We start from the raw sequence: 27,923 nt of genomic DNA on the forward strand, positions 1-27,923 counted from the left end.
AATCACTTGGTTACATTTGTAAAAAATAGAACTACCATATGACCCAGCAATCTCACTACTGGGCATATACCCTGAGAAAACCATAATTCAAAAAGAGACGTACCACAGTGTTCATTGCGGCACTATTTACGACAGTCAGGACATGGAAGCAATCTAAATGTCCATCAACAGATGAATGGATAAAGAAGATGTGGCACATATATACAATGGAATATTACTCAGCCATAAAAAGAAACGAAATTGAGTTATTTGTAGTGAGGTGGATGGTCCTAGAGTTTGTCATACAGAGTAAGTCAGAAAGAGAAAAACAAATAACGTATGCTAACACATATATATGGAATCTTAAAAAAAAAAGGTACTGATGAACATAGTGGCAGGGCAGGAATAAAGACATAGACATAGAGAACAGACTTGAGGACATGGCAAGGGGGGGAGGGGGAAGTTGGGGTGAAGTGAGAGTAGCATCGACTTATATACACTACCTAATGTAAAATAGTTAGCTAGTGGGAAGCAGCAGCATAGCACAGGGAGATCAGCTCGGTGCTTTGCGATGACCTAGAGGGGTGGCATAAGGAGGATGGGAGAGAGGCTCAAGGGGGAGGGGATATGGGGATATATGTATGCATATGACTGATTCACTTTGTTGTACAACAGAAACTAACACAGTATTGTGAAGCAATTATACTCCAATAAAGATCTATTAAAAAAAATAATGCATTGGAGCAACAGGAGACTATTTAAACCCATAGAAATTGGCTATGTGATTACAAATATCTTAGTAACAACCTAATGGAGTGATCCTAACAGAAAAAATACACTTGCACCATTCTTTCATGTCATTGTAAAGATTTGTTTAGTAGCCAAAAAGAAAAATGTATATAAACATATAGTTTTCAAGATACTGCCCTTATGACTTGATAAAAACAACCAAGAAGTAAGCAGTTTATTTCCTTTTATCTGAGATTCCTGTTAGAAATGACAAATTGACTACTAAAAAATCGATTTTTTTTTTTATTTTTATAGTTTGGTGCTGATCACCAGGCACTATTCTCTTTTGGGGAATTTGAATATAAGAGTTGAAATTATGTTTGGCTTTGATTACTTTATACAGGCGTACCTTGTTTCACTGTGCTTCACTTTATTGCACTTTGCAGACAATGCAGTTTTAAAATTGAAGGTTTATGGCAACTTTCTGTCAAGCAAGTCTATCAGCACCGTTTTTCCAACAACGTTTGCTCACTTCATGTTTCCGTGTCACATTTTGGTGAATCTTGCAATATTTCAAACTTTTTCATTATTATTCTATTTGTTATGGTGGTCTGTGATCAGTGATCTTTGATGTTATTACTACGACTTGCTGAAGACTTAGATGATGGTTAGCATTTTTAGCAATAAAGTATTTTTGAATTAAGGTATCTACATTGTTTTAGACATAATGCTATTGCACACTTAATAGATTACAATATAGTGTAAACATAACTTTTAAATGCACTGGGAAACCAAAAATTTCGAGGGACTTGCTTTATTGCAATATTCATCTTATTGCAGTGGTCTGGAAACAAACCCCAATATCTCTGAGGTATTCCTGTTAGGAATTATAATTGTAATTTTCCTTTTATTGATTGCTCCAGTATTGCAATTATTCCATAACAGTTAAAAATCTCTGGGAGTCTGTGTATTGTTGACTGAATGTACATTTTCTTCCTGTTTATTTCTTGGTAAAATTCTTAAGCTTAAAAAAAGAATTTTCTTTCATTTGATTTTCATATTTTCATTTAAAAGTAAATGATCACACTCTTCCACATAATTGTCTTTCCAGATTTCTTGCCTCTTTGGGAAAAATAGGTGAAATATTTTTCATTTCTTTTATTTTATGAATTCTTTAAAGCCTGTATTTAATATGAGACCTCAACTGGTGGTGAATATATGGATTGCTGAGCTTCATACAGCTTACTGATTCGATCAGAGTTCCTACTGGCTTTTCATCTCAGCTTTTTTTTTCTTCTTTTAAATTAATTAACTAATTAATTAATTAATTTTTGGCTGCATTGGGTCTTTGTTGCTGTGCACAGGCTTTTCTCTAGTTGCGGTGTGCAGGCTTCTAATTATGGTGGCTTCTCTTGTTGTGGAGCATGGGCTCTAGGTACGCGGGCTCAGTAGTTATGGCTCGCTGGCTCTAGAGCACAGGTTCAGTAGTTGTGTTGCACGGGCTTAGTTGCTCCATGGCATGTGGAATCTTCCCAGACCAGGGATTGAACCCGTGCCCCCTGCATTGGCAGGTGGATTCTTAACCACTGCGCCACCAGGGAAGTCCTCTTCTCAGCTTTATACATAGCATAAAATAGTAGAAGCCATTAAAAACAAGAGTGGGTAACTGTAGGTGGCTGTGGCATCTCCTTCCTAGGTACTACTAAAATAGTATCAGTAATCAGCTTTCTGATTACTGCAGAAATCAGAAATCACCCCTGCAGTCTTCCTCAAAGCCCCTTCAGTTGTCAAATTTTTTGACACTATCTACACCACTTCAAAATAATGGATTGAAAAGTGAAGAATTCAGTCAAAGCTTTTTTGTCACTTATGCTAAAATAAGGTTTTTAAAGTGAAAAATTATTGTATTGTAAACTACATTCAGTCAAACTATGATTCTTTTAGATAAAATATGGTTTTATGTAGAGTAGACCATACTAGAAGTATTGCTTAGAGCTGGCGGTGAAATCAGGAGGTCAAAAAGGCCAGTGACAAATGTCCAGAGGACACTCTAGTTGTGGAATCCTGATACATTGACTGACAAAGTGGCTCTTAGGCCACAGCTGTGCATTGGCAGTGTGGGGTAGAGTGAAAAGGGAGGGTTTTTTTTTTTTCTCACTTTTTAGTCTCTGTATTTCTGTATTATTTGAATTTTTATAGTGAGAGTGTTTTCATTTCTTACCTGTATAATTTTTTTAAGAGATATAAGTTAAAGAAAAAAGACATTGCAGTTGTACACATCTGAGACTAAGAACATATTATGATTTTAAAGGATGATTATGTCGATTATGTTGAGAATGCCCTAGTTCACAATCAGTAGGAGGTACCTAAGTAAAAGTGGTTCTCGATTCTCTGTCTCTTTCACCACTCTCACATTATGGCTCAGAGATGGACACCTTCAGAGAACTGAAGCTGCCCCAGCTGGTGTGTGCAAGTCATACAAAACCCAACATATCATAGGGTCTTCTTGCAGTATAGGAATAAGCAAATCTTGTACCTTAGTCTACGTATCCTACTAAATTAGTCACAGAGTCAAGGTGGAAGCAATTTTTTTTAAGTAGAGGATAGGATGAATGTATGATTTTTCTCTCTCAATAAACACACAGACCTTGGTATACCTCAATAAACAACGAGAAACACGAATTTAAGATATGATTTTCTTTAATCACTTAAGGTTTACTCCAACACTTCCTATTTTCTATTAATAAATGTTCTTGGAGGTTCAATGATAGTGCCTTGTTATGGGAATGTGGTTTGTGTATGGTAATGGGGTTTGATCCAGTAGTTTTCAAAAATGGGAAATAATTTCTACTCCATTACACTTAAAAAATAGAATTGGTTACTAAGATCATGTATAGCTATGTTAATTATATTGTAAGGATGATTGCAATTAAACAAATGCATATTTGTAATTTTGTACCTTATACAGTAATCATAAACTGTTACTACTCATTTACTGCTTAATGTAACTCTGAATTTATTAACAATATATATTTTAAAAATATATATACACATATATATACATTTTAAAATAACACAGTCTAAATTCTGATCTAGTAGTCCAACTTTCCAGCATAGTTCTAGCACCTTCAGGTTAACTTGGTGTCTGGAAATCTATTCTCATCTGTTTATGGTTTTCCTTCAACTCATTCAAAGGATCTTAGGGAGGATTTAAGGACTTAAGTTGGAACTTACAGAACTTAAGAATCAACTCTTTGAGTTCTCATGATTTTCTTCACACACCCAAAAGAGAAAAATGACACAATAAAAGTGTTTTGCAGTTACTTGGGTTTCTTTCTCAGTTGTCTTCATTTCTCTGATCTTACCTATTGTTACCTAAAAATTTTTCCCATCTAAGTGTGTTCACTCCAAACTTCCCTGCTTCTTCTAATCAATATCATTTTGTAAACAACTTTCTTTAGCTGCCAAAGAACATAGATTTGGCTCAGTTAGTGATTACTATCTCTTAGAGAGACTAAGACTATATTTGTAGAATATAGCAGTCTTTTTTTTTTTAAGAAAAAAATTAATCAGAAAAATTACAAGTATTTAAAAGCAGATTTAATGGGTCTCATTGAAAAAAACTATGACACAGCAAATTTCAGGATCCACACTGAAGTATCAGTTGCTTTGGCAATCCCTCTCAGTTATGTGCCATGGTTGAAAGCACTCAGGCGGTACTTCTCATAGATGAGCATAGCAGAATTGCTGGTACTAAAGTGCTTTTAGTTTGAAAGATGAAGAACATCCATTGTTTTCATAGTTGCATAATGGACACTTCTGGGGACCTGCCCAGATTCCCTTTATCAGATTGGTGCTCTCATCCTGCAGGTGCTGCTGACAGCTCACATCTAACCCTTCTTTTGAAAATTACCCTCAGCCTGGAGCCTCCTTACTGGGAAATGCTGGGAAGGTTATGCTCCTTCCCATGTAGTTAATGACTGATACCAGGGTACAAAAAGCCATTTCCCTCCTCAAGGTGAGACAACTCTGTGGTACCGTTGATGCTCCAGAGCGCCCTGTACGCTGTATCATCCGGTTTCCACTAAATCCACATCTTTGTGGATTTCCACTTTCTTCACCTGCCCTATCCTGCATCCCTTATTCTCATATAGATTTCACCGGACAGAAAATCTTCAATTAACTACTTGCACAAAAGTCTTCATCTCTGGTTCTGCATCTTGGGGAGCTGGCTTTAGACAAATATAAACTACAAAAATTAAAGCTCTGCAGTATCGTCTTGCCCGGAAGGGATACGTAGATTCTATATTTTGCTTACTAGCGATTCTTTGGAACCCAGTACCAGGAGATAAAATGCACCTCTGCTCCCCAAGCATAGAGCAACTTTGGGGGTAGATTAGAGGAAAAATGGATAATATTGTTATTAAATACATATTATTGAGATACATCTCAAATGTTATATAGGTAAATTAAAAAAAGCTAAACAATACTGCTACAGGCAGAGACATGGAAGTTATTACTTTTTAATTTATTTTTGTTTTGTTTTATTTCCATTAATCTGGATTCACAATATTTTCAAGAACTCTAGTTGGTTATAACATTTTCAAGCAAAACTAGAAATACTACGGAGGTCCCTGCAATACCACTTAAAACTTGTGGTAGTAACTTTATAAATGGAATATGAAAGATTTCACAGATTTCCCAAAGATCTTTTGGACCCTCAGTAATTAACTTTCTCTCACTGTTGGACCTGTTAATTCTTGTTAGTTATTACATAAAATATTATTTATGAACTAATTTTAAGTGCTTTCATATTTTGATTGAGAAGTCTCTGACATTTTCCCATCAAATAGCAACAAACTTAAAAAGTCTCAAAGCCTTTCCCACACCATTTTCTGTCTCCTTATTTAGCTTATTTTGTTCCATGCTAAATGGCTGAAATGATGCAGCAGACAGAACATAGATAATATTTAACTCTAGCAACTAATATAGCTGGCTATGTACTTGGACTTTAATTTTATTGAAAATTATTTTACTGATTGTTAAAGAATATCACAAAGTGAAAGCAATCTCAATTCTAGTGACTTTCTAAATATATTGTTGAATTAAAATGTCCCAATCAATGTTCTTATTTAAAATGGTACTTGTAAATCGCCTTATTTTTTCATATGTATGATGGAATGATATTTTCTTAAAGAACCAAGTCTGTGTTGAGTTATATTTTATTATATCTTTTCACAAGCTGAAATCTTATATGTCTTCTTTATAATATAATGTCTTGATATTGAAATTATCCTATTGGCTAAAGCACACTGCCATGCCTTCTTAAAAGGCCTCATATAGGTGGTCATACCTATAGGAATTCTATTAATAGGAGATTGCAAAGACTGCATTTCTATCAATATTTCTGAATAGATTCAGGTTTTTTTTCAACATGTAAGACAGAACAGAACAGGCAAAAATGCATTTTTTATTAAAAAAATTCTTGCTTTTAAAGTCCTCAGACAACCAAGTGGCATTCTGAACCTCAAACTGCAGTGTGACTAAGATGCAGCTGAAGTAATTGTGTTGTAAAATAATTTGTTTGTTATTTATTTTTAAAAATTCAGTTTTATATATAAATTATATATATTTATATTATATCTATTCCTTGCTCCTGAATGTTACTTTCACATAACTAATGGATTCTCCAAATTTGCTTTACATAATCGCTTGAAGTAGAATTAAAGATGGGACAGATATATAAATTATATTATAAAATTAATTTAGAAATATATAAAATAAATCACCTTTGTCTAAGAGTTGTACAAAATGAAGGAAATATTATATGTAGTTTAATGTTTATGTAGTAAATATAAATCATATGCTGTGTGGAGTTCTAGACAAATGTGTTTGCTATTCCTGATTTTTATATCCATGGAGAAAACATGACAAGGTGTAGACATAGGGTATGCACCTTTTTCATAAGTCAAGAGCATATCTTTTGCAACTTTTTATTTATGAATCACCCAGTGTCATGAGACTGAACAAACACAGAAAATTATTCTTGTGCATTTTCGAATTTGCTACTGCCAAGCATGCCTCTGGGTATTGTTATCCCCAGGTAAAGATGTCAAATAAATGCTTTGGATCTGCACATCTAACCTTTCTTCTCTTCGTAATATTAATCATATAAAAACTTTTATTTGATGCAATACTCATCTCCACACAAATTTTCTTCTAGGGGTGGAAGGTGGGATGTAAATAGGAGGGAGGCTGTTTGACATCTGGAATCAATTTTTTAGAATTTATGTAGAATCAGATATAGTAATTTATTCTGAAATTCCAGAACATTTATTTAGAGTTTATTGGTGATTATAGTATTTTACATTTGCCATGCCTATAATGTTCTTCCTTGGCTTGGGATTTTACCTGTGCCATGGGCAAATTAAGGCATTTAAAAAAAAAAAAAAGGATTGTTTCTTCTATCATTTATGTGTCTACATGCCGATTGCCCAAATCATTGGAAATATGGGTAGGCTCTCTGGCATCTGCTCAGCATGAGTGTTTTTGATAAAACTGTGGAGAATAAGTGATTCTTTGGTTCCAATGTCATAGTATGTATATTTCCTGCTATCAAGTGATTTGAGGATATTCATAATACAGCTTCCATTGTGATCCTGTGACTAGGTGTTTGTTCATGGCATTGTTCAGTGCTGTACCTTTACAGTATATAGAGAAAGAGGCTATGAGTTCTTGTTAATATCTTTAAACTCCAGAAGCTTAGTCCTTCCTTCTAAAATGAGGCAAGGAGGGATATCAGTCCCTGAATGATGAACTGTGTGAATACATCATTAAAAATTCATTTATTTTCAGAGTCTTAGGCTGCCTTATGAAGTCACACAACAACATGATATCAGTCATCCATTAATCCAGTCTCTTCTTCCTAACAACATCTCGTGGAAACTGTATTGGTATACTACTTAAATTTTGTAATCATGAATTATTATTTTATGAACATTTAAATATAGGGAAAGATTATTGTGGTTTGTTCCATTGGCAGGATCTCCACTGTAATAATACCTTAGTCCAAAAGTTATATAAATGCTTAGCAATCTAATGTATGCTTCTAGTTATCTAAGTTCAATAGAGAATACATGCTGACTTCCAAGGACTTGAAGCAAATATCTAGACTATAACTAATTACAGTGTTCTGTAACACTTTCAGTATTAGATTATTATGTTAGTCTCAACTCTACAGGGTATAAATTTGTCATGTGGCTCTTCGGCTAAGTGGTATTTGCAGATAGAGGTACGTATCATAGTGCTTGTTAAGAGAAAAGGATTTGGAATCAGATCAATTTGGGTTCAAATCTTATCTGCCACAGGTCAGCTAAATGACCTTGGGCAAGTTAATTAACCCCTCTGGGCCTCAACAAAATGGGGAATAATAATACTCAACTAACACAAGTTGCTAAGAAGATCAGATAAGTTCATGTATATAAAGAGCCTAATACAGTGACTAGCACACTGCAGATACTCAGTAAAAGTCTATACTTTTATTATTATCATCAGATTTGTTGGATCAAAATCTTTTATCTCTCTGGAGCATCGTGCCATCTTGACAGCAATGTTTCTCTATAATAATAAACCAGATAATGGCTCCATCCACTTCACAGGGAGGGCAAAGGCAAGCATTATATGAAGGCTTTTTCATCTGGTTTTCTACAGTTTTCTCTTTCCAAGTATGTAAAAGCAGTTTTCACCTGGCAGTGAACCCAAAATAATGAACTCCATGATGAGTGAGTTGGGTTGTTCAACTACTAAACACGGTTCTGACAATGATATGAACTGCAGGACTAATCGTGCTCCATCCGTTTAACCTAAGGAGACCATAATCAGACTACCTTGGCGTCTTCGAGAAGAGTTAAATTTGCAAGACCAGATGCTGTTCTAAGCTCTCAAAGTCTGGTACAAAACAGTCTTCATATCTTAATCCTCAATTCTCCCTAAAGCCTCAGTTAACTTTTGGGCTGTACCAAGAGTTTTTCTGCAATAGTCTCACACTACCACAGAACCTAAATTGGAACTTCTGCCAGACTGAACAACACAACTCACTTTTGTCTCAGTTTCATACTCTCAGCCCTTAGGGATGACTGCTTCATGCTTTTCCTATCTGGCTGTAAACCAGGTAATCAGTTTGGATGCTATTTCACTTTAGTCCTTGGCATTTGGCTGAAACAGTGGTTCCTAGCAATTATAATGAAGAGAATGGAACAAATCTGTTGGCTACTTTAGTACAGAAAGTCTTCAATGACTCTAAGACATTCAGATATCTTGGATACTTAGAATTTTGAGTGTCATTACAAAACACTTAAACATTAATGAACAGTAAGTAAAATAATATAGTATGCTCGAAAGACTGCTTCTAACCCATGACTTGTTTATTGGAAGGGGGTATGTATCATATTAAAGTTTAAGCTTTTGCATGACTAGAACTCCTTATAAAGAAAGCATCAACCTCTGACCCAGGTTGAATTAAAACACCTGTTTATTTTGGGTCTCCTCACCCCTCCTCACAGCTGTAAATTAGCCAATTTATGATAAAATTGTCCTTCAACATTGGAGAGAAGAGTATTTTTAAAGTTCATTTTCATTTTCTTACTGTTTGATATTTTTAGGTTGATATAGGCACTGGATTCTACTCTAAATTTTATGCAACCTCTACAAGAATGGGGCACTGGGGATAAAAAAATGCAACTGAATTTCCTCGAGATTAATCCCTTTCTTTGTGAGTGGATTAAATTTTTATAGAAATTGTCAGAGCCAATGTCTTTAGATCACCTCAACATTTTTAACTAAGTATCTACCATATGTTTGGTGTGGTCAATAAATTAAGAGTAGTCTGAGTCTTCTGTAGATTTGGAACTTTTAATTACTCTGATCAATTTTTCTGTAATAGAGATTCAGTTTTCAGATTTTAAGTGTTTTAGAAAGTAATCAGGCAAAGAAAAGTGCTTTTGAGGGGAATCTTTCAATGGATAGATTATATAATTCAAGCTCTGTATCTGTTGCATTTAACCAAAAGAGAAATTATAAGATCATAGAAATAGTTCAGTCTCACTAGAGTCATCAAAATGTTACAATGAAAAATTAAATTAATAGTTATAAAGTGTTCATATTTCATCACAGTGGAAGAATCACAGGCAATGATTTGAAAGCCTCACACCTGCTATCCCCTTCAGTTGAAAATAGAAGCAGAAAAGTAACAGCATTCAGACATCTTGACTATTTAGCAACTTGTGCATCTTTAATTGAAAAATATCTATTACCCTGTGCCTTCCAAAAATGTAGTGAAAAGATATATCTGCTGCTGAGATAGGAGAGGAAAACATGTCTTTTGAATTTCAACTATCTTATGAATGATAAGGTTGTTACCTTTTCATCGAAAGAACTTATGGAAGAGGTGTAAAACCAGAGACAAAAAGAGGGGTCAAGATGAATAAGACAATGATTTGAGGCTTTTAAAAATACCATATGTTTCTGATAATTTTGACTTTTCATGCTTTTTGTCTTAAGATATATTAATAATTTATTAAAATTCAGTAAACACTTGGTCCTACTAAGCCATGAATATTTAAATTCTACTAAATCAATGATTATCCTCAACATCATTTCAAAAAAGGAAATGTAGTAGTTACTTATACACAGACATTTCTAACTGGAATTTCCCTAATTATATAGGGCTGCTTCATATACATTCCTTATATATGAATACCTGCTCCAATCAGTTAAGCAAAGAAACTCTTATCTATGGCCACTGGGGATTTCTTTCTACTCCTTTCCATCCAAATAGTCCAACCTCTTTCTTTCTTCTTCTCCAGAAAGGAAAGGAAGAGGGCATAACTAATGGTAGGAAACAAAAAGACTGGGAAGAAGTAGAGGAAAATAAGGGATTAAAGGCTATGGAAATCTCCAAAGTAGGGGCATCCAAATTTTTTCAGAAATAGGTCTTTAATCAGAAACTGATGTGTGGGTTATTTTTACAATAGTGGTAAGTTGAAAGGATCCGGACCACCTTGTGACTCAAAAATTAAGTCGAGAGCCTGAGGAGGTTTTACTCATATCTAATTTCTGTCTTTCTTCATCATCCCAAAGTTTTATGATGTCACTTAATGCAATTAAATTTGATGAGGTCAAAAGCAGACAGTTTCAATGATCATCAAATTGTAAACACTAATTGTTTAAAAGCTGAGAGTATTAAACCCTGATGGCAGAAGGCAGGTTATATAGCTCAGGGTAAATTTTTTTGCTTAAAAAAGTCAAGTGGTCCACAATGGGATCAGACAGGCCAGATGTGAACATGTGCAGCATGGTGGATATTCAGCAACGTTTGAGGTTAGAGTTGGGAGTGGTGGTGAACCTTTACCCATGATTTGACAGACAGGGGTGAGCATAAGAGGAGGACCTGATTCCTCTGCCATGGCTAACACTGATTTTCTCACAGAATATTTGTTTCCCATGGTCTTTCAGTTCTACAATTCTATTAGTGAAATACTTTACAAACATGATGGATTAAAGAGATGGCAATCAGCTGGCCCTGGTGTTGAATCATTATTTATTCATTCTGTTACTATGAGAAGAGAAAACTTTTTCCCAAATCAGTGATCCACAAATAAACTTTTGGAAAAAACTTGTTAGAAATTGCCTATATAGCTTCCTTTACAAATATATACAACTGTGAACAAAACAAAAAGCAAAAAACAAGCAACTTCCTTTTCAAAGAGAATGCTTAAATTTATTTTTTCTCATTCATAGGATTTGTCAAACACTGCAGTGAATTCTTTTTTCCCTTTGCTGAAAAAGTTTCTAATTGGCTTCATAGTTAGCTAGCTTATTAAAGCACAGTAAAACCAAAAAATTGAAAAAAGTTTTTTTGCTGCAGTAGAATATAGTGTTTTTCTAATTAAAATTGCCAATAAGAAATTCAATTCTTACCTTGTCAGAAGGTTTAAATGGATTTCCTTGTCCACTAATTCCACCACTGATACTAAATCCAAGGCCAGGATTCTTTTCTATTCTCACACAAAACTATGCAAAAAAGATATAAAAAGGTAATCAAATACATATAAAAGCTAAATATCTTCAAATAACTGTATCCCAATAGAAAATATTCACATTTCACTTAAGTTCTCAGGGTTAGCCTATGTTAACTTGGCATATAAAAGACAGTATAAACTCTGACAAAATAGTGTTTCTATAAGCATCAGTTATAATTGGAACTAACTTAAAATTACCTGAACAAGCAGACAGGAGTAAATATTTATTCATTACCTGTGCAGAACTAAATTTTAATTAGCAGTTTTTAAAACTTAGAAAACCCCTTAAAAAAAAAGATTGTACATTATTTTAATTATCTACTTTAAACGTACATATAGTCTGACTAATTAGAAAGGACTGTATGAATAAGTGAAAGAAAATCTGTAAATGTAGAGTGAGGGAAAAGATGGCTATTTGATTAATTAGTTGATTAATTATTTACACATCTTTATTGTAGTATAATTGCTTTACAATGTTGTGTTAGTTTCTGCTGTATAACAAAGTGAATCAGCTATATGTATACATATATCCACATATCCCCTCCCTCTTCCGTCTCCCTCCCACTCTCCCTAGCCCACCCCTCTAGGGGGTCACAAAGCACTGAGCTGATCTCTCTGTGCTATGCAGCTGCTTCCCATTAGCTAACTATTTTACATATGTTAGTGTATATATGTCAATGCTACTCTTTCACTTTGCTCCAGCTTACCCTTCCCCCTCCCTGTGTCCTCAAGTCCATTGTCTATGTCTGCACCTTTATTCCTGTCCTGCCCCTAGGTTCATCAGAACCAATTTTTTGGTTTTTAGATTCCATATGTATGTGTTAGCATACAGTATTTGTTTTTCTCTTTCTAACTTACTTCACTCTTTGTGACAGACTCTAGGTCCATCCACCTCACTACAAATAACTCAATTTCGTTTCTTTTTATGGCTGAGTAATATTCTGTTGAATATATGTGCCATATCTTCTTTATCCATTCATCTGTTGATGGACACTTAGGTTTCTTCCATGTCCTGGCTATTGTAAATAGTGCTGCAATGAACATTGTGGTGCATATGGTTTTCTCTGGGTATGTGCCCAGTAGTGGGATTGCTGGGTCATATGGTAGTTCTATTTTTAGTTTTGTAAGGAACCTCCATACTGTTGTCCATAGTGGCTGTATCGATTTACATTCCCACCAATAGTGCAAGAGGGTTCCCTTTTCTCCACACCCTCTCCAGCATTTATTGTTTGTAGATTTTTTGATGATGGCCATTCTGACTGGTGTGAGGTGATACCTCATTGTAGTTTTGATTTGCATTTCTCTAATGATTAGTGATGTTGAGCATCCGTTAATGTGTTTGTTGGCGATCTGTATATCTTCTTTGGAGAAATGTCTATTTAGGTCTTCTGTTCATTTTTGGATTGGGTTGTTTGTTTTTTTGATATTGAGCTGCATGAGCTGCTTGTAAATTTTGGAGATTAATCCTTTGTCTGTTGCTTCATTTGCAAATATTTTCTCCCATTCTGAGGGTTGTCTTTCCGTCTTGTTTATGGTTTCCTTTGCTGTGCAAAAGCTTTTAAGTTTCATTAGGTCTCATTGTTTATTTTTGTTTTTATTTCCATTTCTCTAGGAGGTGGGTCAAAAAGGATCTTGCTGTGATTTATGTCATAGAGTGTTCTGCCTATGTTTTCCTCTAAGAGTTTGATAGTGTCTGGCCTTACATTTAGGTCTTTAATCCATTTGCAGTTTATTTTTTTGTACGGTGTTAGGAAGTGTTCTAATTTCATTCTTTTACATGTAGCTGTCCAGTTTTCCCAGCACCACTTATTGAAGAGGCTATCTTTTCTCCACTGTATATTCTTGCCTCCTTTATCAAAGACAAGGTGACCATATGTGTGTGGGTTTATCTCTGGGCTTTCTATCCTGTTCCATTGATCTATATTTCTGTTTTTGTGCCAGTGCCATAGTGTCTTGATTACTGTAGCTTTGCAGTATAGTCTGAAGTCAGGAAGCTTGATTCCTCCAGCTCCATTTTTCTTTCCCAAGATTGCTTTGGCTATTTGGGGTCTTTTGTGTCTCCATACGAATTGTGAAATTTTTTGCTCTAGTTCTGTGAAAAATGCCAGTGGTAGTTTGATAGGGATTGCATTGACTCCGTAGATTGCTTTGGGTAGTATAGTCATTTTCACAATATTATTCTTCCAATCCAAGAACACGGTTTGTATCATCTTTAATTTCTTTCATCAGTGTCTTATAGTTTTCTGCATACAGGTCTTTTGCCTCCTTAGGTAGGTTTATTCCTAGGTATTTTATTCTTTTTGTTGCAGTGGTAAATGGGAGTGTTTCCTTAGTTTCTCTTTCAGATTTTTCGTCATTAGTGTATAGGAATGCAAGAGATTTCTTTTTTTTAAAATAAATTTATTTATTTATTTTTAAATTTTTGGCTGTGTTGGGTCTTCGTTGCTGTGTGCAGGCTTTCTCTAGTTGTGGTGAGCAAGGCTACTCTTTGTTGCGGTGCACAGGCTTCTCATTGTTGTGGCTTCTTTTGTTGTGGAGCATGGGCTCTAGGCACACAGGCTCCAATAGCTGTGGCACATGGTCTCAGTAGTTGTGGCTTGTGGGCCCTAGAGCTCAAGCTCAGTAGTTGTGCCACATGGACTTATTTACTCCATGGCATGTGGGAATTCCCAGGCCAGGGCTCGAACCCGTGTCCCGTGCATTGGTAGGCAGATTCTTAACCACTGCGCCACCAAGGAAGCCCAAATGTAAGATATTTCTGTGCATTAATTTTGTATCCTGCAGCTTTACCAAATTCATTGATTAGCTCTGTAGCTTTCTGGTAGCATCTTTAGGATTCTCTATGTATAGTATCATATTATTTGCAAACAGTGACAGCTTTACTTCTTCTTTTCCAATTTGGATTCCTTTTATTTCTTCTTCTTCTCTGATAGCCATGGCTAAAACCTCTGAAACTATGTTGAATAATAGTGGTGAGAGTGGGCAACCTTGTCTTGTTCCTGATCTTAGAGGAATTGGTTTCAGTTTTTCACCATTGAGGACAATGTTGGCGTGGGTTTGTCATATATGGCCTTTATTATGTTGAGGAAATTTCCCTCTATGCCTACTTTCTGCAGGGCTTTTATCATAAATGGGTGTTGAATTTTGTCGAAAGCTTTCTCTGCATCTATTGAGATGATCATATGGTTTTTCTCCTTCAATTTGTTAATATGGTGTATCACGTTGATTGATTTGCGTATATTGAAGAATCCTTGCATTCCTGGGATAAACCCCACTTGATCATGGTGTATGATCCTTTTAATGTGCTGTTGGATTCTGTTTGCTAGTATTTTGTTGAGGATTTTTGCATCTATGTTCATCAGTGATATTGGCCTGTAGTTTTCTTTTTATGTGACATCTTTGTCTGGTTTTGGCATCAGGGTGACAGTGGCCTTGTAGAATGAGTTTGGGAGTGTTCCTCCCTCTGCTATATTTTGGAAGAGTTTGAGAAGGATAAGTGTTAGCTCTTCTCTAAATGTTTGATAGAATTTGCCTGTGAAGCCCTCTGGTCCTGGGCTTTTGTTTGTTGGAAGATTTTTAATCACAGTTTCAATTTCAGTGCTTGTGATTGGTCTGTTTATATTTTCTATTTCTTCCTGGCTCAGTCTTGGGATGTTGTTTTTTTCTAAGAATTTGTCCATTTCTTCCAGGTTGTCCATTTTATTGGCATAGAGTTGCTTGTAGTAATCTCTCATGATCCTTTGTATTTCTGCAGTGCCAGTTGTTACTTCTCCATTTTTATTTCTAATTCTGTTGATTTGAGTCTTCTCCCTTTTTTTCTTGATGAGTCTGGCTAATGCTTTATCAATTTTCTTTATCTTTTCAAAGAACCAGCTATTAGTTTTATTGATCTTTGTTATCATTTCCTTCTTTTCTTTTTCATTTATTTCTGACCTGATCTTTATGATTTCTTTCCTTCTGCTAACTTTGGGGTTTTTTTGTTCTTCTTTCTGTAATTGCTTTAGGTGTAAGTTAGGTTGTTTATTTGAGATGTTTCTTGTTTCTTGAGGTAGGAATGTATTGCCGTAAACTTCCTTCTTAGAACTGCTTTTGCTGCATTCCATAGGTTTTGGGTAGTCGTGTTTTCATTGTCATTTGTTTCTAGGTATTTTTTGATTTCCTCTTTGATTTCTTCAGTGATTTCTTGGTTATTTAGTAGCATATTAGTGTTTGTATTTTTTACAGTTTTTTTCCTGTAATTAGTATCTAGTCTCATAGTGCTGTGGTCGGAAAAGATACTTCATACGATTTCAATTTTAGTAAATTTACCAAGGTTTGATTTGTGACCTAAGATATGATCTATCCTGGAGAATGTTCCATGAGCACTTGAGATGAAAGTGTATTCTGTTGTTTTTTGATGGAATGTCCTATAAATATCAATTAAGTCCATCTTGTCTAATGTGTCATTTAAAGCTTGTGTTTCCTTATTTATTTTCATTTTGGATGATCCATCCATTGGTGAAAGTGGGGTGTTAAAGTCCCCTACTATGTTTGTGTTACTGTCGATTTCCCCTTTTATGACTGTTAGCATTTGACTTATGTATTGAGATGCTTCTATGTTGGGTGCATATTTACAATTGTTATATCTTCTTCTTGGATTGATCCCTTGATCATTATGTAGTGTAGTTCTTTGTCTCTTGTAAGAGTCTTTATTTTAAAGTCTTTTTTGTCTGATATGAGAATTGCTACTCTAGTTTTCTTTTGATTTCCATTTTCATGGAATATTTTTTCCGTCCCCCCATTTTCAGTCTGTATGTGTCCCTAGGTCTGAAGTGGGTCTCTTGTACACAGCATATATATGGGTCTTGTTTTTGTATCCATTCAGCCAGTCTATGTCTTTTGGTTGGAGCATTTAATCCATTTACATTTAAGGTAATTGTTGATATGTATGTTCCTATTACCATTTTCTTAATTGTCTTGGGTTTGTTATTGTAGGTCTTTTCCTTCTCTTGTGTTTCCTGCCTAGAGAAGTTCCTTTAGCATTTGTTGTAAAGCTGGTTTGGTGGTGCTGAATTCTCTTAACTTATGCTTGTCTGTAAAGCTTTTAATTTCTCCATCGAATCTGAATGAGATCCTTTCTGGGTAGAATAATCTTAGTTGTAGGTTTTTCCCTTTCATCACTTTAAATATGTCCTGCCACTCCCTTCTGGCTTTCAGAGTTTCTGCTGAAAGATCAGCTGTTAACCTTATGGGGATTCCCTTCTATGTTATTTGTTGCTTTTCCCTTGCTGCTTTTAATATTTTTTCTTTGTTTTTAATTTTTGATAGTTTGATTAACATGTGTCTTGGCGTGTTTCTCCTTGGTTTTATCCTGTATGGGACTCTGCACTTCCTGGACTTGATTGACTATTTCCTTTCCCATGTTAGGGAAGTTTTCAACTATAATCTCCTCAAATATTTTCTCAGAAATTTTCTTTCTCTCTTCTTCTTCTGGGACCTCTATAATTCGAATGTTGGTGCATTTATGGTAGTTATTTCCAATATTTTTTCTTTCAGGTCACATATCCTTTCTTCTGCTTCAGTTATTCTGCTACTGATTCCTTCTAGAGAGTTTTTAATTTCATTTATTGTGTTGTTCATCATTGTTTGTTTGCTCTTTAGTTCTTCTAGGTCCTTCTTAATCATTTCTTGTATTTTCTCCATTCTATTTCCAAGACTTTGGATCGTCTTTACTATCATTAATCTGAATTTTTTCTCAGGTAGACTGTTTATTTCCTCTTCATTTGTTTGGTCTGGTGGGGTTTTACCTTGTTCCTTCATCTGCTGCATGTTTCTCTGTCTTCTCATTTTGTTTAACTTACTGTGTTTGGGATCTCCTTTTTGCAGGCTGCAGGTTCATAATTCCCATTGTTTTTGGTGTCTGCCCCCAGTGGGTGAGGTTTGGTTCAGTGATTTGTGTGGGCTTCCTGGTGTAAGGGACTGGTGCCTGTGTTCAGGTGGGTGGGGCTGGATCATGTCTTTCTGGTGGGTAGGGTTGCATCTGGTGGTGTGTTTTGGGGTGTCTGTGAACTTAGTATCATTTTAGGCAACGTTTTCTGCTAATGGGTGGGGTTGTGTTCCTGTCTTGCCAGTTGTTTGGCATGGGGCATTCAGCACTGGAGCTTGCTGGCCATTGGGTGGAGCTGGGTCTTAACGTTGAGACAGAGATCTCTGGGAGAGCTCTCACCGATTGATATTACATGGGGCTGGGAGGTCTCTGGTGGTCCAATGTTCTGAACTTGGCTCTCTCACCTTAGAGGCTCAGGCCTGACATCCGGCCAGAGCACCAAGACCCTGTCAGCCACATGGCCAGGTACGTGGGGACTTTCTTGCCTTTTGAGGTCAGGTCTTCTGCCAGTGTTCAGTAGGTGTTCTGTAGGAGTGGTTCCACATGTAGTTGTATTTTTGATGTATTTGTGGGAAGGAAGGTGATCTCCACCTCTTACTCCTCTGACATCTTGAAGGTCCCCCGATGGCTATTTAATTTAAATCATTTGTTACTGCTTTCTAGGAGAGCAGAATATTTCATCTTCTCGGTAGATAATTTTATTGTTTAGACATAGCAGGGGTTTTATTGGGTTGGCCAAAAAGTTCATTTGGTTTTTCCATAAGATCTTAACAGAAAAACCCAAATGAACTTTTTGGCCAGCCCAATAGTTTGAGAAAGGGGAGAAGTATTATCCACAGTTAGAGTGAAGGTGAAACAAAAGAAGAAATACTCAGTTAAAAGAGTTTTGGGTTTTGGCAGCAGCTCCTGAAGAGGCAGTTACAAGTGTTAGAGGAAAGAGGAAAACACTGTGAGAAAGAGAGAGGTCAAAAATATGGAGAAATTGTGACAGGGAAGAGCCAATAAATATTTAGGACTGTGAAGACTAATATTCCAGTATTCTGTGCTCTATTACCTCCACAAACCCCAAATCATCAATGAGATCTGTTAAACATCAGAGCCTTATGCTTCGCAGTACTGTTGGGAAATGATGGCATTAGGAGTAGGTCCACCTTGGGGTAAGGTTGGAGTAAAGATAACAGCTATTATAAGAATTGATACAGGGACTTCCCTGGTGGTCCAGCGGTTGGGACTCTGTGCTTCCACTTCAGGGGGCACGGGTTTGATCCCTGGTTGGGGAACTAGGGTCCTGCATGCCACATGGCGTGGCCAAAAAAAAAAAAAAGAAAGAATTGATACAAGGAACGTAGATCAGGAATTCAACAGAAGGGAAATCAGTGTCGGGAATGACCTAGAGAAACCATAATAAACCTAGGAATTCTTGATGATCCTGAGCTGGGGATGTGTATGTGTGGGCTATGGGGAAAATGCTAGTTTTCCATGTAAAGTGGGACGGGGTGACCCCAGATAACTGAAAGACTTGGCACCCCAAAGGTAGCATACACTTTGGTTACACAAAGCGAAAAAAAAACAACTTTTATAACTTTTAAGTACAGAATGAGTACTGGAACTAGGGTGAACCAAGTATTACCAGAGATTAACAGGCAAAAGTTTATCAATAAAGAGTTAAGAAAAAAATCTAAAGAAATACATTAGCATATATTTTGTATTTATATAAATATATATTGGAAATGTTCTTAAAGATGATTGGAAACATTTGCTTTTTAAAGTAGCTCAATGTTTTCCCCAGCAACATTGCTTAGCCTATTAATTTGCTTATGGAAAAATGCAAATGCCCCAAATGTTCTCTACATCTTTATTTTTAAGGTACTTTCAATACTTACCTCTTAGATAGTTCAAGGCAAACTTGAGTCCTATTCCTGACTTAATTAGCATATATTGTGAGTCAATGGGAGCTGGATCAATTAGGTTTGGCCATTTAATAGAACTATCCTTAATTCAGTCATACTCTTTAATAGTAAATATAATGTTTATTACATAGTTCACTTGCAACACAAGGACAAAAAACTATCCACTAATGTGATTTTTATGATAGAGTCATTAATGAACAGTTTCTAAATGATGAGTAACTGCAATTACCATAAATACTCTCCTATATTTTTATTTTAAAGATTGGTTTAATTACAACTTTTCCTTTAATTGATCTAGATTTGTTAAAACTAGTTATCATAGGGTGGTAGAAACTACAGTTTCTAATAGTTTTGTAGTTATATGGCTCACAGTCTGTGGATCTGAACATATAACAGCTTGATTAGCTCGAAGGAATACTTTAGCTTTATTCATCACACCAGTTCACCTTGTAGTCCTTTTTTTGTTATTAGTGGTTAATTAGAAAATGAGAAGAAAGGAACTAATACTATTTAAACATTTTACCTTTGCATTTTCCCATATATCTGTGCATTTCCAATTAAATTATTTAAAATTTGGCTTATATCTTTCTAATGTGAAAATTTTGTATTGTATAACATAATATGTGGAAGGTGTACACACTTTGGGCTTTCTCCAGGCCACTATAAAAACTGAAAGGAAAACATATGCAACAGATTTTATTTACAAAGTAAATTGCTGAGGGTACTTTCTAGTCATTCTCTTTCAAGGTAGTGACTATATTTTATATTATTGTCAATCTGGAAGGCACTAAAAAATCTAAGGAAAACAAATTTCATATGTGCCAAGTATCTGAAGAACTGCTTCAATATATTTTTTAATAATAGAAATAATAAAGATGACACTGTGGTTTTATAAATGTGACGAACAACCACAAATTCTGATCTGAAGCTAGAATCCCCTTGGGCACGCTATGGTGTGGCTAATAGGTTGTGTTGGGACTGCTGTGTTCCATAAAGCATGTCAGACAGAGTATTCATCTCCCATAGAAGGAGTTCCACCTGTCTGCTAAGGCCCAAAGGGGCCATAAAATGTAAGAGCAGGGAATGCCTCACAGCCAAGAAACAGTCTGAAACTAAAGGGGTTTAGCAAAGAGGAAATGCAGTGTTCTAGAAAAAGGTCAGATCTAGGAGGCTGATAAATAGCTTATTCAATGAAAATCAGCTTTTCTAGTTTTTATTAAGTTATTGATATCAATGAGTGAAATTGCTGGCTGAAGATAACAGCAACAGTTTGGCAGTAAATGGTGCATTTGCTTCTTTCAGAGTCCGCTTCCATCATTTGACTACTTGATATTTCCGGTTTGTGTTAATCTTGCTCTAATTAAAATACTAGGTCATAAATTGGAGAGGCCCATGACAAAATGGATTGTAATGTAGCACTGAGGCTCTGTGAAGTCATAATGTATAATCTCTGCAAGGCAGTGATCTCATTTGGTCTTGCAATGCTTTAAAACCTAGTAGCGAGAACAAAGGAAATAGGTGTGTGTGTGTGTGTGTGTGTGTGTGTGTCTGCACGTGTGCGTGAGGTGTAACTCAGGATTAGAGAACTGCATTGCAGAAAGATACCTGGTGATGCTGTAATTAACGTGCTTCCTATGCTTTGTTCTAGTGACCATTCTCTTTCCTAGCAGTACGTGTTATGAAGCTGTTAGTGGATACCTGCTGTTTTTGCTGCTCAAGATCCATTCATTCTTTGTCTGGCAGTTATAACCTCAAATTCTCTTTGAAAACCACCCACTTCTTTATTCTCAGCCTGTATGCTTTCAGTGAATCATGTTATCTAGACCTAAAACAAAGCACTGGATCCCCTAAAAATATGATTTATTATAGGATGAGCAGGTCACCTGATCAAATAGGAGTAATGAGATGTCTATTAGGATTTTCAGGAAAGAGAATCTTGCTCTTTCTTGCTTGTTTTAAGTCTGAGAGAGTCTGGAGCTCTTGAGCTATCTTTCTATCACGAGGGGAAAGCCTTTTTGGCACAGGAACCAGCCTACAGAGAGAGAAGTCATGATTTCCTCTGAGCCTAGCATTAATCCTTATCTGAATCTTCCCCCATCCCTGGAGTTCCAGCTGATATAAGTTTAAACATTCTTCTTTGGCTTAAGTCTTATTAGGTTGAGTCACTCATAATCAAGAGGCATAGTTGACTAAAAAAAATTGAGAAGAAACTTGCTTATTTGTAGATTTAAAAGAATTGATTTATCTTTTATTTTAAAAAGAAAACAAACTATACGCTTGTTAGAAAATTCTTTTGGGAAATGAAGTGAGCAGAACTTCAAATATTCTGTACTGTAAGAAATTCAAGGTAAATTTTTGATCTATTTAAGGACTGTTAATTGCTGAAGCATCAAGAAAGGACCTTGTAACTAAAAGTGTTTCACCTCTGAGGCCATTTCCAGGTTTGAACCCTGAGACTATTAACATAGAGAAGGTCTGGTGAAGAGACATCCACATTCCGCATGGAGTTTTAATCAAGTAGGACATCTGAATCACCTCTGAAGGTCTATTATGTTATCTCTTCATTGACTATCTAGAACAGTGGCTGGCACATAGTTAGCACTCAATTAACTTTTGGTTGAATAAATAAATCAGTAATATGCATGTGTGACAAAAGATACTCTCAATTATTCACTGTCAGAAGTGTATGATGACTCTTTCTTAAAACATGTGATGAGCTTTTCGAAGATATGCCAGTTATTCAAAGAAGTGCTCCAATTATATAATTAACTGCTTGGAAAACCGCTGTAACTTTGAAAATGAAAATGGTTGTAGAAATCATGATTCATGCCTTTATGCCACAAATATTTATTGATTTTCTACTAAGTGCTAGGCACCTTATCAGACAGACAAAAAATCCTTGCCCTCATGGAACTTACATTTTAATGGGGAAGACAGAGAGTAAACATGTGAACAGGAAATAATTTCAGATAGTGATATGAGCTGTGAAAAAAAATAAAGCAGGAAAGTAAGTACAGTTTGATGGAACAGGAGTGAGGAGCTATTTTAGTTGGAGTAGCTAAGAAAGGCCTCTCTGAGGATGTGACATTTGAGCAGAAATGTGAATGAGGTAAAGGATCAAGCAACAGACAATAAGAAAAATGGGAAAACTATTCCAGGCAGGGAGAACAGCAATTTTAAATGCCCTGAAGACAGATGGATCTTTGTAAAGTCAAAGAACAACAAGACGGCATATGGACAGACATATAGATCAGTGAAATAGAATGGAGAATCAAGATATAAACCCTAACACTTGTGGTCGTTTGATTTTCAACAAAAGGTCTAAGATAATTCAATGAGGAAAGAATAATTTTTTAAACAAATGGTATAGGGACAACTGGATATCTACATGAAAAATAATGATTTTTACCTGTACCTCACACCATACACAAGAATTAATGCAAAATAAATCAGGGACTGAAGTGCAAGAGCTAAAACTATAAACCTTTAGGAAGAAAATACAAGTAAATCTCCGTCATCTTGAGTTAAGCAATGATTTCTTCGATATGAAACCAAATGTTATAAAGGAGATGACTGACTTTATCAAAATTAAAAACTTTGGTGCCTTAAAGAGACCATCAAGAAAATGAAAAGACAATCCACAGAATGGGAGAAAATATTTTGTATCTGGAATATATGAACGACAGTTACAGTTCAAATAACCTAATTAAAAAATGGGCAAAGAATTTTAATAGACATTTACTCAAAGAAGATATATGAATGACAAATAAACACATGAAAAGATACTCAACATCATTAGTTATTAGAGAAATGTAGATTAAAAACACAATGAGATACTATCAATACTTCACAAGATGGCTGTACTAAAAAAGAAAGACAATAACAAATATTGGTGAGGATGTGGAGAAATTAGAACAGTCATTCATTGCTGGTGGGAGTAAAACATGACAGACACTTTAGGAAAGAGTTTAGAAGCTCCTTAAAATTGATAAACATAATTACCATATAACCCAGCAAGTTCATTCCTAGGTAACTACCCAAGCACAATAAAAATGTACCTTCACACACAAATTTGTACATGAATGTTCAAAAAGTGGAAAGAACATAAATGTCTATCACCTGATGAATGCATAAGCAATATATGGTATAGCCATATAATGGAATATTATTTGGCAGTAAAAAGGAATGAATTACTGATACGTGCTACACTAAGCACATTATGCTAATTAAAATTAGCCAGTCACAAAAAACCTCATATGTCATATGATCTCATTTATATGAAATGTCCAGAATAGACAAATGTATAGAGATACAATGTAGATGAATGATTGTCTAGGGCTGGGGGCAGAATAGAGGTCAGGGAGTATGGAAGATGACCGCTAATGGGTACAAGATTTCTTTTTGCAATTATGAAAATGTTTAAAAATTAGATTATGGTGATGGTGGTACAACTGTATAAATATACTAAAAACCACTGAATTGTTCACTTTAAACAGGTGAACTTTACTGTGTGTAAATTATATCAATAAAGCTGTTAAAATCAGCAACAACAACATGATCAGCATGACGAGAGAGAAAATGGCTACGGAGAGAGTAGAAGGAGAGGAGGCAGGGCCCAGGTCTGTAGGGACTTCATGCCATAGTGAGGATTTATAAGGGTTCAGAAATTTCCAAGCCACTAGGGACTTTTAAGCAGAAGACTGACATGATCTGATTCATGTTTTAAAGAGATCACTCTGGGAGTGGAAAACAGACTGGAGAGAAGCAACCGGCAAAAGAGAAAACAATTAGGGAGCTGCTGAAGTAGATAGGAGTGAGGTGATGGCCGATAAGGTGGTAGCAGTGCAGGTGATGATAAGTGGTGAATTCAGAATATATTTTAATGGAATTGCTGTTTATTGTACGTGGGCTGTGAGAAAGGGGAGTCAAGGATCTTTGGCCATAGCAACAAGATGAATAGAAGAGCCATTAACTGAAATGGGGAAATCTAGAAGAGAAGCAGGTTTGGTAGGGGCAGGGCCAGGAAACAAGAGTTTCTTTTGACTATGCTAAGTTTAAGAAATTCATTGGACATCCAGGTTGAGATATCAACAAGTGGGTAATTGAATATAAACATCTGGAGTACAGGGGAGAGGCCAGAGCTGGAGATATATAAATCTTGGACTCATCCATCCTGGAAGTGAATGAAATCATATAGGTGTGAGTATGGATACAAACGAGAAGGGGGTCAAGGTTTGAGCACTGGATCACTCTATCATTTAAAGGTCAGGAACAGAAAAGGAGCCAATAAAGAAATCAGGAAAGAATGGCTAGTGTGGGGGCTTCCCTGGTGGCGCAGTGGTTGAGAATCTGCCTGCCAATGCAGGGGACACGGGTTCGAGCCCTGGTCTGGGAAGATCCCACATGCCGCGGAGCATCTGGGCCCGTGAGCCACAACTACTGAGCCTGCGCGTCTGGAGCCTGTGCTCCGCAGCAAGAGAGGCCGCGATAGTGAGAGGCCCGCGCACCGCGATGAAGAGTGGCCCCCGCTCGCCGCAACTAGAGAAAGCCCTTGCACAGAAACGAAGACCCAACACAGCTAAAAATAAATAAATAAATTAGTTAATTAAAAAAAATAAAAAAAATAAAAAAAAATAAACATATATTTAAAAAAAAAAAAAAAAAGAATGGCTAGTGTGGAAAGAGGGAAAGCGGTAGAATAGTGATAGCCAAGTGAAGAAAATTTAAAGAAAGAGTTCAGTCAAGCCACTTGCTGAGAGATCAAATGAGATGATGATGGAGATTTGATTATAGGACTTGACAGAAGTAGAGAGAATGCTTCATGGTACTGAAATTAAACTGGAAATTAAATTTGCTGCTACTTTCACTTTTAGTTCCTGGTCTTATAGGTTATTATATAACAGTGCTTGTACAATAAAGAGTGCTATGCAATTATAAGGTATTATAATTTTTGTTGTGATTTACACTATGTGTATTGCACAGCCATACAAAGTCTACATAAAACTTCTCTGCATTCCCAAAATTTCTAATGAGCCTGTGTCATAGACTAAAAAAGGTAATAATTATAAAAATATATAAATGTTAATATTAAAAAATATTTTTTGATCCTTCTATTTTCATATCTTTTTCTGCTGTGTATCAGAGATGCAAGTCCAACTAAAAGTGCTAATTAAATCTTTTGAAGAAACATACTAATAGATTGATGAATAAAATCCTTTGAGTAGCATTTTCTAGATCTTTCAGAAAAAAATAGCCAACTCTGTATGTATCTAGAAAGTAGAAACTCAAATGACTTTTAGTCTGTAAATGCATTTTAAAGGTTATTCACTTCATTTCCTTCATTTTAAACTTGAGGAAACCAAGAAGACCATACATATATTTAGTGGAACACTGGAAGAGGCCTTCTGATTTCTACTGTAGTGTTTACTGAATCCTACTATTTGAGTGCACATAGTTCATAAAGTCAGTTTGTAGTGTTGAGTTAGACATTGTTTGTGTCAAACTATGAATTTAGAGTTGCAGTATTACTTTGGTTATTGAAGAATAAAATTCTATGGGGAAAATATGCATAAATAGCAGTACTTAAAGTAGAGCAGGATGAGGTATGGGATGTCCCTGAAATCATTTGAGTAAATAATATACATTAAAACCATCTTAATATCTATTTTCTAACCATCTTTATTAAATTATTGCCTTTTAATTTTAAAATTCATAATTAAAAAACCCAAATATTTCCAAGTTTTTCTTCTTATATCAAACACTCAGGATGATGTATGTTTCTTCACTTGGTTCCGAGGGAACCTCACCTGGAACCTCACCTGGATGAGGTGAGGTTAGATGAAGCCTCACCTGGAACCCTTGTGAGCCCTTCAGGCAACTGATCAGAGCATCTAAAGAGATGTCTGAAATCATGTCTTAGCCAAAAGTTTCATGTACTCCACATATTATTAAGTATCAAAATGATTTCTTCCAGGGTACACTATAGCATCTCCTTCAAGGAGGGTTTCAGAGCTTTGTTTTTATTTCCCCTTGAATATGATGGGTGTGAGCTGCTTTGTATAACTCACAAGGCTTATTCTAATGTAATTCTAATGTAATGATACAAGTTCTCTTTTAGGCACAAACTTTAATTCAAATGTATACTCACAGGAACTGGCAGGAAACAGCTATGGAGCTCTAGCCCTCCTGATATGTTAGGTTCATTAGTGGGTATGTCCTCTTGTCTGGGGCAGACATGGACTTGAGGGTGCACTCTTCTATTCTTATTCTTCCAGTGTGGGCTTACTCTTAATCTCTATGTTTGGCTATAGTGCAGCAGGCTGTAGCATATTATGTGGTAGACTCATGAAATTGGATTTTAATTCTAGCTCGACTTCTCTGAATCTTAGATTTTTAGTCAGTAAAACAGGAACTGCTCTATCCACCACGACATTATTGGTTAGATTAAATCAGTTAATATATGAAAGGATTTTGAGACATTTGAAGCATCATGCTGATGTTTTTCCTTCCTAATTCTGCTTTGGGGTCTATGTGTTCCACGTATACAGATATGCTTTGCCTTGGATTATACATTTGCAAAACAGAAAAACCAAGTTGATGTTAGTTTCTTTAAAAATATTCAACAAGTTATGGATGACTTATGTATACTTCTAAATAGTGTTAACAACAATATGTTATTCAGCTGGCAAATTGCTGAGTTATAGAATATCTCGATATCAGTTCTCAACCTTGGCTACACAATAGAATCACCTGGGGAGTTTCAAATATTCCCATTACCCAGCTCACATCCAGGCTAATGAAATCAGCTTCTTTGGGGATGAGGCCAGGGCATGAGTGTTTTTCAAAGCTCCTGAGCAACCTCCATCGGGCATCATGGAAGTTCCTCAAAAAGCTAAAATAAAACTACCATATGATCTGGCAATTCGACTCCTGGGTATATATCCAGAAAAAATGAAAACACTAGTTCAAAAAGATATACGCACCCCAATGTTCATAGAAGTACTGTTTACAATATCCAAGACATGGAAATAACCCAAGTGCCCATAAATAGACAAATGGATAAAGAAGATGTAGTATATATACACAATAGAATATTACTCAGCCATAAAAAAGGATGAAATTTTGCCATGTGCAACAGCATGGATGAACTTGGAGGGTATTATGCTAAATGAAATAAGTCAGACAGAGAAAGACAAATACTGTATGATATCACTTATATGTGGAATCTAAAAAATAGTACAAATGAATATATGCAACACAGAAACAGACTCATAGACATAGAAAACAACCTTGTGGTTACCAAAGGGAAAGGGTTGGGGGAGGGACAAATTAGGGATATGGGACTAACAGATACAAACCATT

The 27,923-nt window shown here is 35.7% G+C and overlaps 1 protein-coding gene across 3 annotated transcripts in view; it reads right to left on the reverse strand.

Moving 5' to 3' along the window:
• The window catches only part of LRRC7 (leucine rich repeat containing 7), a 533,218-nt gene that overhangs the window by 42,465 nt on the left and 462,830 nt on the right, over positions 1 to 27,923 (reverse strand). For all 3 annotated transcript variants that reach the window (XM_082418775.1, XM_082418774.1, XM_082418778.1), the window contains one exon: positions 11,686 to 11,778. In XM_082418775.1, coding sequence (XP_082274901.1) covers positions 11,686 to 11,778 — 93 coding nt within the window. The remainder of the gene's footprint in view (positions 1 to 11,685; positions 11,779 to 27,923) is intronic.

This window comes from Balaenoptera physalus (genome assembly GCF_965194825.1).
Source record: "Balaenoptera physalus genome assembly, chromosome: 1".
Taxonomy (NCBI): Eukaryota; Metazoa; Chordata; class Mammalia; order Artiodactyla; family Balaenopteridae; genus Balaenoptera; species Balaenoptera physalus.